We start from the raw sequence: 17024 nt of genomic DNA on the forward strand, positions 1-17024 counted from the left end.
GCACAGAGCAGGTGCCCAATAAATACTCCAAGGCCGAATCAACAAATCAATATCTGCTCATGATCTCAGAGGCATTCTTCAAACACTCTGTCCTCCTGATGAGGATTGTGAAGTACGGATGACAAAGAGCTTCGCAGAACAAGCTGAGAGCAGTTCTTGATCCCTGGGGCATAAACAATAAATCCGGAGCACAAAGGTGAGAACAATAGGAGGCAGGAACCCTGGCATGGCCCCAGCACTCCCCGATGGGACAGTTCCCTCTGCATGGCGCATGCAGTTAACCCAAGGCAGCGCCGGAAGATGCTCTGTGTCTGGTAGTCCAATCTCCCCCAGGTTAGAATGAGGGAGGGACCGGGGTCTCTAAACTTCAGCAGACATTCCTGCGGGGCCTGGTGGAACACGGCTGAGCCCTGCATGTTCCTTAGACAAAGCCAAATGTGACGCACAATGAGGGCTATGCGGCATGTGATGCGACTTCCGACCTGCAAGGTGCTGATCATAAATTCTCTTCATACTCAGCCATACATTCCTTTCGTTTTCACTGAAGGACTCTGCGAATCCTGTTAGTGAAGAGTCTCTTCAATCCATCAGTAATGTTTACTGCGACATCAAGCCCACGTTCCCTTCCCCAGAGCAAGCAAACGTCTACCACTCAATTTTCTTTGTAATAGATGAAATCCTTCTTGTGATTTCCCACATTCCTACCGACTGAGCACACCTGGTTCCTCCCAGCTGGGTTTGAGTCGGCCCTCGTGGGGCAGTCGGTGATGTTTGCATGAAGACACGGGTTCTGATGGAGCCCCACACGTGGAGCACAGGCATGACTGGTACCATTCCCTGGCACCAAGGGGACCCAGACTCGATTTCAGAATCTGCTTGTGCCTCCATTTCCCCCAGAGCATCAGGTCTCCAAGTGTGGTCCAGAGACCCCTGGTGGCCCCAAAACCCTATCAGGAGAGCCATGTGTCAAAACTACTTTCCTAAGAATACTAAGATGTTTTATGTATTTTTTTTATTCTCGTTCTCTCACAGGTATACGTGGCGCTTATCCAGTGGCGTCTTCCTCACGTGTGATGATGTCATTGTTCTGACGGCTCAATGGGATGTGTGGGTGCTTGCCTGCTTAAGTACTTCTCAGTTCTAATTTCAATTATAGTAAATATACACAGCTAGAATCCACATAAGCAAAGCTCTTTGGAGTCTTTACAAGTTTGAAGAATTGAAAGAGGTCCCAAGACCAAAATGTTTGAGAACTATTGCTGTAGAGTGACCATGCTGGTCACACTTCTACATCATCGAGAGTAGAGAATGGAAGAAAATTCCTAAGACCTTTCTGAGAGGTAAAGTAAGTTACTGACTGTAAAAATAAGTACATTTTCAGAGTTTTATAACAGGAGTGTCACTGTGACATTTTAGCTGCAAAATGCTCTCTAGGTTCTTTGAGGTAGAAAAAAACAAGGCTAGAAAAACAGCAAAAGCATTAATATTTTCAGTCAAACCAATACATCCTAAATACAATATTGCTTGTTTGGAGATTTGCTGGTGGTCTGATTTGCAAATTGACTAGCCTCACCTCAACACCTCCAACCTGTCCAAGAACTGGTTCCGTATTATTTTTCTTGCCAAGAGTGTCCAAGATGTGCAGAAACAATTGGAGAGAGTGACCAGAGCACATTTGTATTATTTGTGGAGAGGGATGGGAAGACATCTGAAGCTTGTAATTTTAAATTTAGCTACAATTTTAAGATTATCCATGGATTTCAATTACTCATGCTATAGAATCAGGATGTGATGATAAAGCAGAAACATTTAACATCCTAACAATATCACTGATCAAAATAAATAGATGACAGACCCCGTTCCCTCTAATTTCAACACCAATCCTTCCAGTACTTCTGATTTTCCCTTTTTAGTTTCTTTACTTCCTTTTTCCCCCTTTGCATAACATCAGTGCTATTTTCTCCCCTCCTATCCCCACGCAGGTATCAAGGCATTTTGAGCACACATCCTGGAGGTGGGCTGAGAGCCATTTGAGCCCATGCCCAGCATACCCAGAAGAGGAATGTGACAATTGCCTTCATTTTTCAGATGGAGATAATATCCACCTTCCCAGATCAACATAGCCAATCAGTAGCAAGGTCAAAACTGAGATGCTTCCTGCCCATACTGGGGTGCAGGTCCCCTGAATCCTTGTTTGAAAAGGCACAGGCTGGAAGCGGGTAGGGGTGAGAAAAGGTGGTGAAAGACGAGCCAGAGGCCCTTTAAGAGAAAGAGAACGCCTGCATTTTGCAGCAATAATTTCCAGAAGTTGCCTTCCCCCAACACCCATGTCAAAGGATGTGTTTCTTTAATCAGAATAATAGCAGTAATAATAATAATAATAGTAACTTAAGGAGTGGTCACTAGCATATCACCAACAAGAAAAGTGTTACCAGTTCGAGGCTGGGGTAGCTAAATAATGGAACACGAACTGTCATCTTCAGCCGGTCACATCTCTACAGCCTGTTTCCATCTTCTGTGCTATAAATAATTCAGTTTTCTTTTTTCTTAAATATCACAAAAGCAAAGCAGAGTCTTTATGTGAAGGATTCTGCTGTGCCCCTCTCTCCCTCCCCAGCCAGCCCAGGCACCTCCCAGAAGAACAACCCCTCAAGCTTGCACATTTATTCTTTGACATTTCAGACTGTTTGTTAGGTAGAGCTGCCTTCTCGAGATCAAAGTCAGAAAATCTTGCCAAGAACTCCTGCGTGGCCCTGTCCAGCTGTGACAGAGAGGGTCTATTAACCCCCACGCACCTGCTGCTTTCTACACGCAGAGAAATCCACCGACCCTCACTCAGAAGGGCAGCCAGCCCTGCCTCCCTCCGACCACCCTCACCTGACTTCCAAGCCTCCCAGCACTTCAGGAGGGAGCAAGGGTCACTCTTCCCACGTGATACACCAAGACACAGCAGAGAGAGACTAAATGAGCCAAAGAACCAGAAGATGTCCCCCACTAAGAGACAGTAGTGATTCAGGGGGACATAGCATTTGGGCACCTGTCAAGGCAGGGCCTTTTATCCGATGATCAGCAATCTCAGGGACAAATACGGAACAAGGAAAGGTGACTTACCCCAAGCCATTTTGCTAGTGGAAGTGCTGAGACCAGGCTCCAGGTCTTCATTTCTGTGAACACCACTAGTTGACGTCGCCTCCACCAGCCTGGGAGGGTGGCCAGGTTGACTCAAGCTCTTATGTGCAATGACTTACCTTTTCCTTCTGAGATATCACAGTGAACCTTTCCTGCTCTTCTTAAGGGCACCTCCCACCGGCTCCCAGAATCATTTGCACCTCTATGCTAAGCAGGGGGGGCAGAAGAGGGGGACTGAGCCTACAGCCCGGCAGAGGAGGCAGGCTGTGGCTGCTCATCTTGAGATAAGAAGGCTGGTGGTTGATGAACACATTCTGCTTCGTTCTTCTTTAAAAAGCTTCCGACCATACCATCATCCAGTGTCACCCAACGTGTGTGTGTAAGGCATTGAACAGGCATCAGCTGAAGAGCATTCTACATTCAATGTGATAGGGGGAATGGTAGAACACAGGTTTATTTAAAGCAGGACTTAGTGTCTTTAATATCCTAAGACGCATTGAGAACCTATAAGAGGTTGGCTATACCACGCAACATTCTCCAAAGCTACATGACGGGCTCTTAGCATCTCGTGATTCTAAACAGATGCATTGCCACAGCCAATGTAAAGGTGAGCGCTTGATCCTCACAACATCATAGATCTAATAACTGGAGCAAGAAGTAAAAGTTTCCCTGAAATTCGGGATTTGAATTCAGAGAGAACCATATTGCAGACACGGAAGCTTTGCCCAGAAAACTGATCAATTTATGTGACACGATAGTCGGTCAAGTCGTTGACCCACTAAAATGGCTAAGATGGGCAAAAATTCCATCCTGAAAATGCACAGTGGGGCTCTTCTGGTCTTCTTAACGATGAGATTGGCCGTTTGCATCAGAGGTGCTATACAGCAATTGCCTGTTATGGTAAGAAAAGATGCCAAATTGACAGCTATAGAGATTGAATGCTTCCATAAGTCATTCAAACAGGGGCTCAGAATTTAAATTCTCCCCGAAAGGACATTCTCAGAATATGTTCTATATTCGTGATGCCTTCTTTGTTCCCTACTGACTGTGGGAAAGAACAGACTCAAGTCCTCACTGGCCGGCTGTGCAACTGGCTCCAGTGCAGAACCGTGCCCCTCAAATGGGAGCCACAGATCCAAGGGGGAGTCACAGATCCACGGATCCCACGCAGCCAGGTCAGGCTTTCAGGGACAAGCTTTGAGGTTCCCTCTCAGGCTCTCTGTCATGTGCGTTTCCTCCCAGAATTAACAGCAAGGGGATGCTGACACCTTGGTGTATATGTGATACATGGAGGCCGGACACAGTTCGCATCTAGCCTGTATTCTGGGCTTTGCCTTCTCCAAGATTCTATGCAGGAGGGCCTTGAGAGAGGCACCTCCATTGGTTGGCCCACAGGACACAGATTTTAGGACATGCCCTTCTTGAGTATGGCAGCAGGGGGCAGATCTTGTCTGGCCAGAGCTGAGAAAAATGGAGAGAGAAGTCTGTAGGTCCTGGGTCACCTGTGTTATGGAATCTAAACCCTCTCCACTTCAAACTCAAGGCTTCTCCATGGCAGGGGCTCCTGATACACTCAAGAACCCAGCTGTGCTGAGGAGAATATGCCCCTAGGCCTGCACGGCTGATAAGACCTGCATCACAGACTGCAGAGAGACCATTCCTCTGAGAGCAGCCAGGACCCCTTCCCCCAGCCCCATGCCCTCTCTTTCCCTGAGATGTCCATTTGGGATTCAAGATCATGTGACCTACGGCCAAGGGCTGTTGCAAGCCTTGCAGGGTAAAGAGCATTGCATTGCAATTGTAAAACTGGATCATAAGGACCAAAACAGACCGAAGCTCGTGTGAGCAGCAGAGAAGAGAGCAGGTGGCATCTCAGAGCTCTGTAGGAGGACCACCACCAGGCCACATTTGGCAGCAATGAAGTCACCTGACTGGGGTTAGGCCTTTGCCCTTCTCACCTCAGGATGACCTTGGGGACAAAGGAGGGAGACTGCATTTTTTTAAGGGAAATAGGCCCATTGCCCCAGTGGTGTTCCCAAAGGCAGAGCCAGGCTTCATTTTGCTGCACGGTAACAGCACAGGGGTGGCAGAAATGGGAAAAGAGAGCTACCAGGGTAGCTGGTCTTCCCTGTCAGCCACCAAGGCCTTGGCATCACTTACCCTTGTCAGGCTTGGTGTGGGAGTCGGAGCTGACATGATGCTCTGTCCCCCAAACCTGGATGAAGCCACAGGTCAGAGGCCACGGCGATGGAACTCATACCTTTGGGAAGCCTAACTCTTTGATCTTCGAACCCTCTCCACAGCTGAGCTGTGAGTTGCCCAGCCCCCTGAAACTCTCAGACACCCCTTGCCATTGCTCTTAGACATGGGTGAAGTGGGGATTGCTCAAGATCTGTGCCTCTCAGAAAAGCCAGGCTCCACTCTTCTCGTCTCATGCCACATGCCCCTCTCTCTACCCTTGCCACATCAGGCAGGTTCATCTACCTCAGGCCTTGAGCAGCTCCTGTCTGCAGAGGGTCATGGAAGCACTGTGATCCTGAGAAGGCCAGGCAGCATCCGGTGCCATGCAAGCAACTCATGCTTCCCCTGTTCTCTAGGCCTGCAAGTCTCCACAAAGCCCTCCACCAGGACCTCTCTACAGCTCTGGCTGTCCTCTGGGAATTTCCTAATCCCTTCTTCCTTTCTATGCCAAATAGTTTCAAATTCCTTCCAAAACTGGACCTTCCCAGACCTGGGCTGGAGGCCTTTAGTGCTGAATCTGAACCAGTAGCATCCTCTGTCCTGTGGGCGCTGTGCTCGGGGAGCCTCCTGCTTTACTTCTCTTTTGCAGGAGCCTGCTCACCCATCAAGGCAAGCCCCCGGTATCTTCCTCTTCACCCCACTTCTCACCACCTCCGAGCCCAGGGCACACAGAACACCAGAGCAGCACGCTCACATCCGCCCGGAGGCAGGGCTAGCCTTCTCAGGGACACTAGATGTTTTGGGACAGGAGCACAAGTGTCCTCATGGAAAAGGACAAAATACAGGGGCCTGGACCTCATCCCCCTGCTGCAACCTCCCTGAGAAAGCGGAGCTTAATCCCAGCAGGCGAAAACTGGGGTGCCTTCATGGGAGTCTTACCCACGAAGCCGAAGGAACTGGGATTAAATTCCTACACAAACAAACCTCAGGATCCCGACAGAATTTCCAAACTATCCCAAAAGCAGATGTGCGACCTTATTTCCTTCCGTGTCTTCCAACTCACTTTTGAGTTCAAGCAAGGTTGACGGCAGAGACTTATTTAGCTCTGGGAATATACTGTCAGATGGGGGCCGAGGTTTTCTTGGGAGGTGGGAAGTGTAGGGGGCGCCTACAGGGTTTCTAAAGGTGAAATGCAGGGCCAGAGCTACAGCCAAGGAAACTGGGGCTGCGGGCAGCTTTGCCCACATCGACCAGCCTTGAAGAGCAGGAATGCAACGGGCAGGTAGAGCTGGACAGGGGAGCAGCATGATCTCGGGCCTCCAGGAACAGTCAGTCCGGCTGCAAACCCTGCTGGCTGCCCTGTCCTCTCTCCATGGTCACGCTGAAGAGCTTTCCCCCCCTTCCCAGCCCTCCCCAAGCAGCCAGCATCCATCACCCTCCCCGCTCCCTGCCCGCCCTCCCACTACCCTCGTCCACTCTCCCTTTCACAGTAGCTCGGGCAGCGTGTGTGCGTCTTGCTGGAGCTCAGAGAACGAGGGGCCCCTGCCTGCTCCACATCAGTTCAGAAAACTACACAATGAAGTTGCCCTGCACTGATCGGCACAGCTCCTGTGCTGTCTTCATGGCATCAGACCCTCCCTGGCACCTCGCTGCTGTCTCTGACATACGTGAGCCTCTGGTCGTGCCTGGGCTTGACCCGCAGGAATGGGGCCGAACCAGGACAGGTGTCGCAGCCGGTCACACCTGTGCTGAGGTCACACCTGTCACTGGGGAGGTGGAGGTGAGGATGAGGCTGCTGGGAGGTGGCCCACAGAAAGGAATTCCCACACATGAGGGGCGAGACAGGGCAGCCCAGAGGCAGCTTTTTGGTTCCCAAAGCGAACTTGCTCAGCATTTGTTCTTTCCTGGGGTGAGAAGCACATGGCTGAGCTTCCACACACCCGGAGGTCTCTGAGTTGGGTGAAGAAAGTTCAAATTGGGGTAGGAAAGTTAGGCAAGGGCATTCCTACCTCCCATTACCTTCCTGTCTGCATCTGCTCACACCTGCCCAGACCTGGGCAGCCTCACAGACCATCCTGAAGGTCAGGTGTGTCTCGCCCAGCAGGTCCTCCCCAACATCAAAGATGCCACTGCTGTCTGCTTGGGAATCTCACCAACTGGAAGCCGGGTAGTAATTAACCTTAGATCTAAGACCAACCGCACTTTCAGGTACCCAGGATCCCTAATGCTAGAGTGGGTGAGAAGAGAACATTGCAGACACTTGTTCCCGGGGAGTCTTTACCACCACCCTGCTCCGGTAGTTCTGGAAGGAAGTGAGGGATGGCGTCCAGCCCCAAGACCCCTGAAAGACTTCTTCATCTGGGAGTGGGGGCAGCGGGGAAGGTGACTGGGCAGCCCCCAGGACTGCAGCCCTCCAGGAACAGAAGCCAAGACCACTCTGACGTCAAGGAGAGCTCGGGTCCACATTGTTTCTGCTAGTCACAGGCTGTGAACACCCGGGCTAGTTTTTTACTCTTTTGGGCCTTGGCTTCTTCATGGGCAAAATGTGCCTGCCTCTGAGTAAGCGCTTCGTAAGTTCCACATAACAAGGATTATTAATGAGTCACGGGTGAACCCATTCTTTGGAACTTGGCAACCAGTCCCCAGTTCTGGCCGCATGACCCTAATGGAAGACTCAGGTCCTCTCCGAGCGTGTCCCTGGAAGGCCCTGTGCCTATTGTCACCACTGTCCTACACAGTGGGTTCCCCAGTCTCCAAGATTCGGTGAATAGGGTTCAGAACCACCGCCCTTCACCCTCCCCACCAAATGGGAGACCTAAGAGCGCCTGGCAAGCACACTGGGCTCACGGCCTGTGTCAGCGGTGAACCCGTGACACAGCGCCAAAAGGTAAGCTTAGGCCCAAGAAAGCCTCTGTGACATCCTGTGGGTGAGACTCCAGACCCAGAAGAAGGCCAGGGAGCTGTGGGTCTGGCTGGTTCCCTGACCTCCGGGCACAGAACCCTTCCATGCCAGCATCCCTCTGGGCTGAGCCCAGATCTGTCCTGTGCTCTGGGTACCATTTAGCCCCACAGGCTCCGCCTTCTCCACAGGCTCTCACGCTGGAGTAAAGGCCATGGAACTTCAGGGCCCAGTAGGAAAACACAGAAAACCGAGTCCTGGACAGTCAACGTTGCCCTGCATTCTCCACGAGTCCCCACTCCACCTGGCAGCTTCTCCATGTTTCCACCATCTGCCATAGTCTCTTCCCCCACTATTTCAGACCTTCTCAACTCTTCCCAAAGCTTCACACTCTCAGCACGAGGCCTTGCCTTACACTTTATAGGCTAAATAGAAGCCACCAGATAAGAACTCCTTTCCTTCCTTATCTCCAGATACAACGGACGAATCTTTCCTCTTGTCTCCAGCTACAATGGGCGAACTCCACATGGCTGATGCCCTCCTCCTGAGCTATGAACTTTTGCCTCCCATCTTCTCCAGGGCGTTTCTGTTCATGCATCAACAGGCTCTTTGCATCAGGACGAAGCAAAGCTCAAATCTCTGTTATTAAAAATGAAAGTTTCCCCTTGAACCCATGCATCCCCATGGTCCTAAGGACAATTCCAGCTCTTGGGGTATCCCTGTTCCAACCCCAGAACCACTGAGAACCCCCTAGCCAGGCCACTCTAGGGAAGAGGAGTATCATCAAGGAGTGCCCCCTGTCGGCATTGCTTTCTGCTGGTCACAGGCTGTGAAACCCGGGCTAGTTATTGAATCTTTCTGAGCCTCAGCTTCCTCGTGGGCAAAAAGTACCTGACTCTCACTAGGTGGTGGGACAACCCCCTAGCCGGCCACTCTAGGGAAGAGGAAAGTCCATTTGGGTTGGGGGTGGGGGGTTCAAACCAAATCACATTTAAATAGGAGACTGAGTAAGGGTCAGTAGAAAAAAATACCACCCCAAGCCTGGTCTGTCCTCCGCCAGACTTCTACCTTAAGCTCACCCAACTTACTCTACCTGGGTCTCCTTTACTTGCTAAGTAAGCAAGCTCCATCAAAGCCTTCTGGGCCCAATGAAGGGTTCAAATTCAGCCAAGAACTCTTCCCCAGCCCCTGTCCCTGTTTTTAGGCCAAATCTCCCTCATACAGGGTCCCTACCTGCTAACAGGGAGATACTGTGAGTTACCGAAGGCATTTCTAGCTGGGTCAGGGCCCAGGAACCCCGGTGGCAGCATTGTACTCTTGATAGGATCCCAGGACTCTTTTGTCTGCCCCCTTCTGGCAGCCCAAGTGAGACTGGCAGTGAGAGTTTGGCCTCCCCAAGTACGTGTGTGGGTGTGTGTGTGTGTAGGGCTGTTCCTGAATGCTCAGCAGATAGACCTGCAGGTCCAGAGCTCCTCTTCCCCTGGACAAGGTCACTTCCCCAAGATCCACTCCATCTAAGGAAAATTCCCACTGGTTTGCTGGTGCACCAGAGATGAAGGGTCCCTCAAAACCCTGCTCCCAAATCCCCTTATGCATCAGCTCTGAAGAGAGGGTCTCCATAAGTCACAGCTGCTCGAACAGAACAGTCTCACAGCCACCAAGGTTCTCAATGGCCTGAGTCATGTCTGGAGGTGTCAGTTTGAATCTGGCCTCTGCCTCTTGTGCTGTGTGACCCTGGGTGACCCATTCAACCTCTCTGTATCTCTAATTCCTTCTTCAGTAGGATGAGGACACACTTTTCTAGATGGACTTGACCTATCTGGAAGGATCTCAATTTAAGCAACCAGTGGAACTGACTGTAAACACCTTTTTTGAAGACTGAGGTCTGAGTGAAGAAACACCTTTAAAAGTAACCGTAAAATAGGAAAACAAAAATGTGGGCAGTCTGGAATTCCTGTATCATTGATATTCTTTGCAAAATTGCCAAATAAGAGGTCTGATCCAGTCATTTCATTAGAAAATAAAGTGTTTATTAAGAAACTATACACTGAACACTCCTATAAGTCTCTGTGGAAACACAACGCCCCATTGTCATAGCACAAGGTGAGGAAAATGGCAGGATAAAAGATGCTGGGATGGATGGAGCCTCGGAGGCTGGAAATGAGGTAATGATTTACAATAATTAAAAAACATCATCCTCAAGCTTACTCCTTAAAGCCACACTCAGGAGGCGGCCCTGGCCCAAAGGGTCAGCAGGACATGATGGGGGACAGCCTGGCGTGAAGCACTGGGGAGCAGGATGGTGGGGAGCTGGGAGCGGCTGAATAAACACACACCTCAAGGCCCTGGAGAGAACCTGAATCCCCATGTGTCACTCTGGGCATTCAGCTAACCTGGGAGGCCACCCAGATATGGGGCAAGAACTTGGAAAAAGTTTTGTTTTTAAACCCCGTGGAGGTATCCGCAGATTCAGGCTGAGGACCTGGCATGAAGAACCACCATCCACAGGACCCAGGAAGGAAAATCTTCAGCGGGAATCTTAATTCCCATGTAAATTTGCCAGAGGCAGAGAATCTGCTGATCTACAGTTGTGCGACTCCCCTCCAAAACTTAGCAGGTTAAGAACCACCACCATTCGGTCCTAAGAGCCACCCATGGGAGGCCCCTTGCTCCAGCCTGTGCTGAACCTCCCATGATGGAGGCACCCTGGGTTGCAGGGAGGGGGCCGGGCCCGAAGGGCACTCGGCCAACATGGCCACAGACCTGGGAGCAGTTCAGGCCCCGCCACTGCGCCTGTCCTATCGGAGCAGGGGAAGGCATCCCCTGCTCTCTCCCCAGTGGATTAGCTGAAAACAGGGGAAACAAACCCCGTCTTTGGGAGAGGGTGGCCCCGGAGTAAGGCATGAGTCAAAGCAAGCAAAGTGAACACGTACATTGACCAGAGAGTAGGATGACACTCCCATTGGTGCCATGAGAGGGGCTGGAGGAGGCCAAGTCTTACTTCTCTCTCCCCCTTCAGTTCGTCTTGGCCTTGAAATGGTGATTCCATTGGTTCCAAAAGTTCTCAGAGTCAAGAATAAGTGAAAGCGAGGGAAGAGAGCCAATCCCGGGATCATGGACTAGCAGGAAGGGCCTCGGTCCCTGATTCCCTCGGCCCCTTGTGGTCCTAGAGGCACGGTCAGTTCACAGGCAGGACCTCCCGCAGCCAAAGCTTGTCGGAACTGCAGCTCTAGGGGCCAAGGAGCAGCCCTGGAGAAATCCTCCTCTCCAAGGAGTTTTCTAACATCACACTCACTGTGAGCCGTTCCAGAGAGAAGAGGAAGTAGGGGGGATGTGTGTCCAAAAAAAAGGGATGGTTTTCTCCACCAAAACAAATACAGAAAATGATTGGTTTCCATTCTTTTCCTCTGAGACCTAATCTGGTGCCAACACTTGAGCCCGGCTCCCCCCTCCTGTCACGGCGCCGTGTCCACCTCCGCTTAGAGGCTCTTCCCCACTGGAGGCCGCAGGGCGATGAGGTCGCTAAGAGAGCCTGGTGTCCGAGGGAGAGCCAGGGAGACCCCAGGCTTCCAAGCAGGGCAAGTGAGGCCAGAGCCCGGCTGGACCTCATCAGCTTTCTCGTGCTGGTTGGGTTGTTTTTGGAAAGCCAGAGAATGGCTAGTGGGTTTATAAGATGCCTCCTGGTGCACAGGTGTTTAATTCTCTTTATTGGCTCTAAAGATGGGTGGCAGGGGCTGCCTCAGAGGCCAGAAGAAGAGGAGCACAGTGATGACTGGAGGGAAGGGGCAGCCTGCCAGTGGTGGACGGGGGAAACACCGGGCTGGGTGGTGGAAAGGGTGCGGGGGGCACCGGTGGTTCATGCAGTTTCTACTTAGCATCCCCGGATCCAAAGACAACAGGGCCTAGAGCTTCCCCCACCTCTCAGAGGGCCCCGCCTACCAAGGTGACATCAGAACAGGGAGGCTTAAAAGGAGTTTTTAAAAGCCATGACGTCCTTTGCTGAAATAAACATTGACATCCTCAACATAGATGCCATGGTTAAGAGGCTTGGAATGTCCAGGAAGGCTTATTGGATTCAACATAATTTCTCTGAAACCTATAAAAAAACAAAAACAAAAAAACAGAAAAACAGAAAAAAGCAAAATAAAGCAAAAACCAAAATCCCCAAAGAAGATCAAAACTAGGAGGGGAAACAGAGAGGGGGCTCAAAAGGTGGGGGGGGAGAGCTGGAGATACGGACACAGGTGTATTGGGAACAGCCAAGCGAATTGTGAGTGAGATGCAAGGACAGGAGGAGGGGTTGACTTAAAGCCAAGCAGGGCCAGAGACACTGGGACCCCTCCGTTTTGTGGCTGCCTCCACTGAACTGAGGAAGGGAAGTGAGCAAATACTTGGGGGTTGGGACTTGGACTGTCACAGATGAGCGGGAATAGCCTCATCTAAGTGGGGGGGCCCCTGCTGATAAGCTGACAGGTGGGAAAGGGGTTTAACCACGAGGGTCACTGAGGGGCAAAGGGGGGAAGAGAAGAATGCTTTCTCAGAGAAGACATTCTTCAGGGATTCCATGGGGCCATTTCTAATCTTAGAGGCTGGAAGTGTATGGTCCACCTGTGACCCCATAGGGTGGAGGGCTCTACTTCTAAGCCTACAAACTCTCTGTCATTGACTTTTCACCAGGTCAGTGGAAGGTTCAGGAAATGATAGCTCGTCTCTCAGCCTTCTCCTAATTCCACGTGCTATGGGGAATGGAATTACCCTGGAGGAGTGACATTGGTGGCCGCCAGGCCAAGGGCTGCCCCAAGTAAGGAGCCCTTCCATGACTGCTCAGTGACTTTCTGGCCACACTGTCACGGACTGAATTAGGATGTCCACAGATGTGGGGTGTTCCCGATCGAACCTCCAGAACAAGGTTTCTCAATCGACCCCTGATTACAATAATGTCACAAAATAATGTCTGTAAAGAGGGTATGTTTGTTTACATGCATGTGTGCAGACAAGACAGAACCAGGCCTACCTTTTGATACAAGCTATGTGCAGGCATGTGAAGGGCATAATGAGCCGCTGGATGTTGGGGGGATATGATGGAAAGAGACTGAGTTGGCTGCACTGAGACGGGCCTCTCCTCATTCCCAGGACATATTATGGTCCAAACAGAGTTAAGTTGTCTTGGATATTGGGAGTCCTCCATCCGCAGGGAGTGGGGTCAGACTGGTGAAGATAGAGGGCACTCCCCTGTCCATAACATCATGTTTACAGGGAGACTCAATTTCAAAATGAGATGTTTCCATGATAGGTTCCCTCTGCTAACACGGGGCAAGGGCTCCCTGGGGTGGAGGCAGAAGGGAAGGAAGGCCATTGGTCCGGGCAGCCTGCCAGGAGGTCTGCGACACCACTGTTTCCTCCAAGCCATGATCCCTCTTTGACTCTCTCACACCTCTCGCCTGGGCCCTATGACGTATCCTCCCTGGGAGACCCCTCTGAACTAAGGTATTTTAGTACCAATTCTACACCAGGAGCCTAGTCATCCCTTAGTCCTCTGGGATATATGGAGACTTCATGAGGTCTTAAGAGCTTAAGAATCAAAACTGGTGGGGGGGAGGGGTGTGTACTACACACAAAGACGTCGAAGGAGGTAACTCACCATGTGACCTCGGGTAAGACACTTCCCCACTCTGGACCTCAGGTTCCTCATATACATAGTGAGTTGACGGGACTAGATGATCGCTACTGTCCTTCCAGTTTAATATCCCATGACTGTCTATGTTTGAAAAGACCCCTGGCAGAAGAGGCAGACACGGGGAAGTCAGTGGTCAGTATGAAGCCCCAGGTACAAAAACATGGGGGAGTATTTTTCTTAAGTGCACAGTGCCACAAACAGAAATCCAGGTGTTCCCCGCTCCTGCCCTCACTTTACCTGTAGGGGCTTTACTTGGTTTATTTCATGCACAAAATCTACATACGTGGTCCTCTTGAGGATCACACAGTGGCATTAAAGAACCGGGCCCGGGAATCAGAGAAGACTGCCCACCCCCAGGAACTCCGCCCCGCCCTTTCCCTAACACGCTCGCCTCCCTTCCCTCCTTGGGCCAGAGCACCCTGACCTCATCCCGTTACTGCTACTCTGAATGCCATTTCCGGGGCTGGAAGGTGATTCTGGGGACTGGGGCCATGATCCTGCAGGTCTCCAGACCCTCTTTCAGGCCCCTTTTCTGCCATAGAAGAAACACAGCTCATTTCTGAGAGGGAAATAACTTAATAGGGGAAGATAAGGAGGAGACGAGAAGGGGTGTCGGGCCCCTTAACATCTCCCTGGCCTCAGGGCATAAGCAGTAGAAAGAACAGAAGCCGCGGTTGGTTCACTGCACACCCCGTGACTACACCTCCTACGACAGTGATGTCATTACGGCTTGAGAGCGAAATGGCCCTTGGAGGCCATGCAGCACCGTGGGCCCTGGAAGGTTCCATGTCGGATCCATTAAAAGCAGGGGCCAAGCCTGCCTAAGCGTCTGCCAAAGCCCCTGAAGCTGTGTCCGTGAACATGAGCTCTTTCCCATATCAGCCGGGATCTGAAGCTTGTTTTCTCTGGAACCCTTTCCCAGGTGGAGCTTTTCCAAGATTCTAAATGCTGAATCCTGATAGCGTGAGAGGCACCACTCCAAAACCTCCAGGAAGGGAAATGCATCTGCTGCAGGCAGGGCAGGGAGGCCAGGGCCGCCGTGGACACTGACTGGGAAAGGGCCGGAGGGGTGGCAGGAAGGACAGGGCAAACACACCTCCACAGAAGCCCTCACCCACCTGTGGCCCATGGACCCCCAGGTCTAACCTTCTTCACCATCTGTCAACAGCTTTCTCCAAAGTCATCCGGCACAAAGTTAGTTGCAGACCCTCGGGTTCAGAGAGAACCCAGTCTTTGGGGGACAGTCTAGGTACATGTTTCCTGGGAAGTGAACCAGAGGCTCTGGGCTCATCTGGGGAAGGGAGGAGAGCTGGGAAGGCAGCGATGGGGGACAGGAGGGCTGAGCACCCATAGGATTTGGATCACAGGCTCTGCAGCCAAGCCCGTTGGGCCAAAAGCAGGTTCTATCTTCAAAGGCAAGTCCTTCCATATTCACCGCGGCAAGAGAAGGGCCGGCTGCTGTGGCTGGGCAACAGGCCAGGTGGCCCAGACCTGCAAACCCCTGTTTTTCTGACCATCTCCCAGACCCTCTTCATCTCCCCCTCTCTGGGGTTTCAGCCCAGCCCCACCCATGCACTCTGGTTTTGGGGGATCACGGCCACCAGCCTCCAGCACCCACCAGTGAGAACACCCCTGTGCCTTCCAGCTTCACACCCTTCATCCCACTCTGGATTCTCAAGGCCTCCCCTTCCATCCCTGCTGCTTCCTTTTGTTACCTGACATGGTAATTCGACTACGTAACTCCATAAAGTGGTTCAGGTTCTGGCCTGGATAAAAGGCCCAGTACCAGATGGAGCACTACTGGATTATTTTCCTCCAATATATTCATTCATCAACTTAAAGTCACTGTATCACAATGACACTTATCACTCACATAGCACAGGCTGTGAGCAAAGCACTTCATACTCAAGAGTGCGTTGAAATACATGGGGGTCCAGGTACTGAGGTTGTGGGCAGCTTAGCAACAGAGAACGGGGCACACAGAGCCCTTCAGATCCTTGTCCAGAGAGACAGTGAGAGGAGGGGGCAATGGGACAGAGGCAGGGTGGGGCATCTGCCCCGCATCACCCTGGCCAGGAGGCATTCTCGCCACAGCCTCCTCACCTTGTGCCACGGGGTAGGAGGAGGTGAAATGTTTGGGGCCATACTGTGGGGAGATATGGCCCAAAGAAGGGTACCTAAGCAATGCTCAGCTATGACAATCCGACCATCAGACGAATCACTCATCACCCCAGAATACCGAGATCTACCTAAGTTAGTGACAGGGCCGGGCACTGCCTCCAGGTAACTCAGTATCCCCCAATATCTTTAAAAGGTTATGCTTAGCTCCATTTTAGATGAGGGAAAACTATGGCTCAATAATATATATGTTATACCAATTATACTAATATGCATTATTATACCGATAACATATACACACCAAGTTCACTTTGTGTCAGAGTCTGATATTGAACCAAGCTCTTTATAACTCCAAAGTCCTTATAATGAACACGACAAGATGACTTCCTTGTGTTGAAAATCAATATCCAGGAAAAGGAGGCTGAAATGGAGATCAAAGCCACAGTGGCTGGGACGTTCTCCAGGCAAAGCAGGGCTTTCTGCCTGGCTCCTCCTGCGAGGCTAGACTTTTCTTTCCTCCCTAACAGTCACCCTAGCCGGGGAGATGAGCACCACATGCCCGGCCACCGCCTCCCCCCAGCACACACCGGGCCAGGCCTGTCCCAGGCTGCCTCCAATAGCCTGCCACAACCTCCACTCTCACAACAACGCTTTGCAGGTACTGAAGGCCTCCGAGAAAGGCGTCCCAAACTCTATCTACACATTGACTCCTTGGGTTTGATATTACTTCTGAGAGTTTAGCTTAAGAAAGATGAAAAGCGGAGGGGCAGAAGATGGCGGCGTGAGTAGAGCAGCGGAAATCTCCTCCCAAAACCACATATATCTATGAAAATATAACAAAGACAACCCTTCCTAGAATAAAGACCAGAGGACACAGGACAATATCCAGACCACATCCGCACCTGAGAGAACCCAGCGCCTCGCGAAGGGGGTAAGATACAAGCCCCGGCCCCGCGGGAGCTGAGCGCCCCTCCCACCAGCTCCCGGCGGGAGAAGAGCAGGCAGAGCGGGAGGGAGACG

General features: G+C 51.4%; 1 protein-coding gene across 5 annotated transcripts in view; it reads right to left on the minus strand.

The window, feature by feature from the left end:
- Positions 1 to 17024, minus strand: part of NTRK3 (neurotrophic receptor tyrosine kinase 3) — a 350817-nt gene that overhangs the window by 84414 nt on the left and 249379 nt on the right. Inside the window, exons 14-15 of one of the 5 annotated variants that reach the window (XM_057494681.1) lie at positions 13851 to 13985; positions 11896 to 12305 (exon numbers count right to left, since the gene is read on the minus strand). The exons of 3 other annotated variants lie outside the window; for them this stretch is intronic. In XM_057494681.1, coding sequence (XP_057350664.1) covers positions 12187 to 12305; positions 13851 to 13985 — 254 coding nt within the window. In that variant the 3' untranslated portion in view covers positions 11896 to 12186. Of the gene's footprint in view, positions 1 to 11895; positions 12306 to 13850; positions 13986 to 17024 lie in introns of those variants that run through there. One more of the 5 variants, XM_057494682.1, reaches the window with a different exon arrangement.

Source organism: Manis pentadactyla, chromosome 18 (assembly GCF_030020395.1).
Source record: "Manis pentadactyla isolate mManPen7 chromosome 18, mManPen7.hap1, whole genome shotgun sequence".
Lineage (NCBI taxonomy): Eukaryota > Metazoa > Chordata > Mammalia > Pholidota > Manidae > Manis > Manis pentadactyla.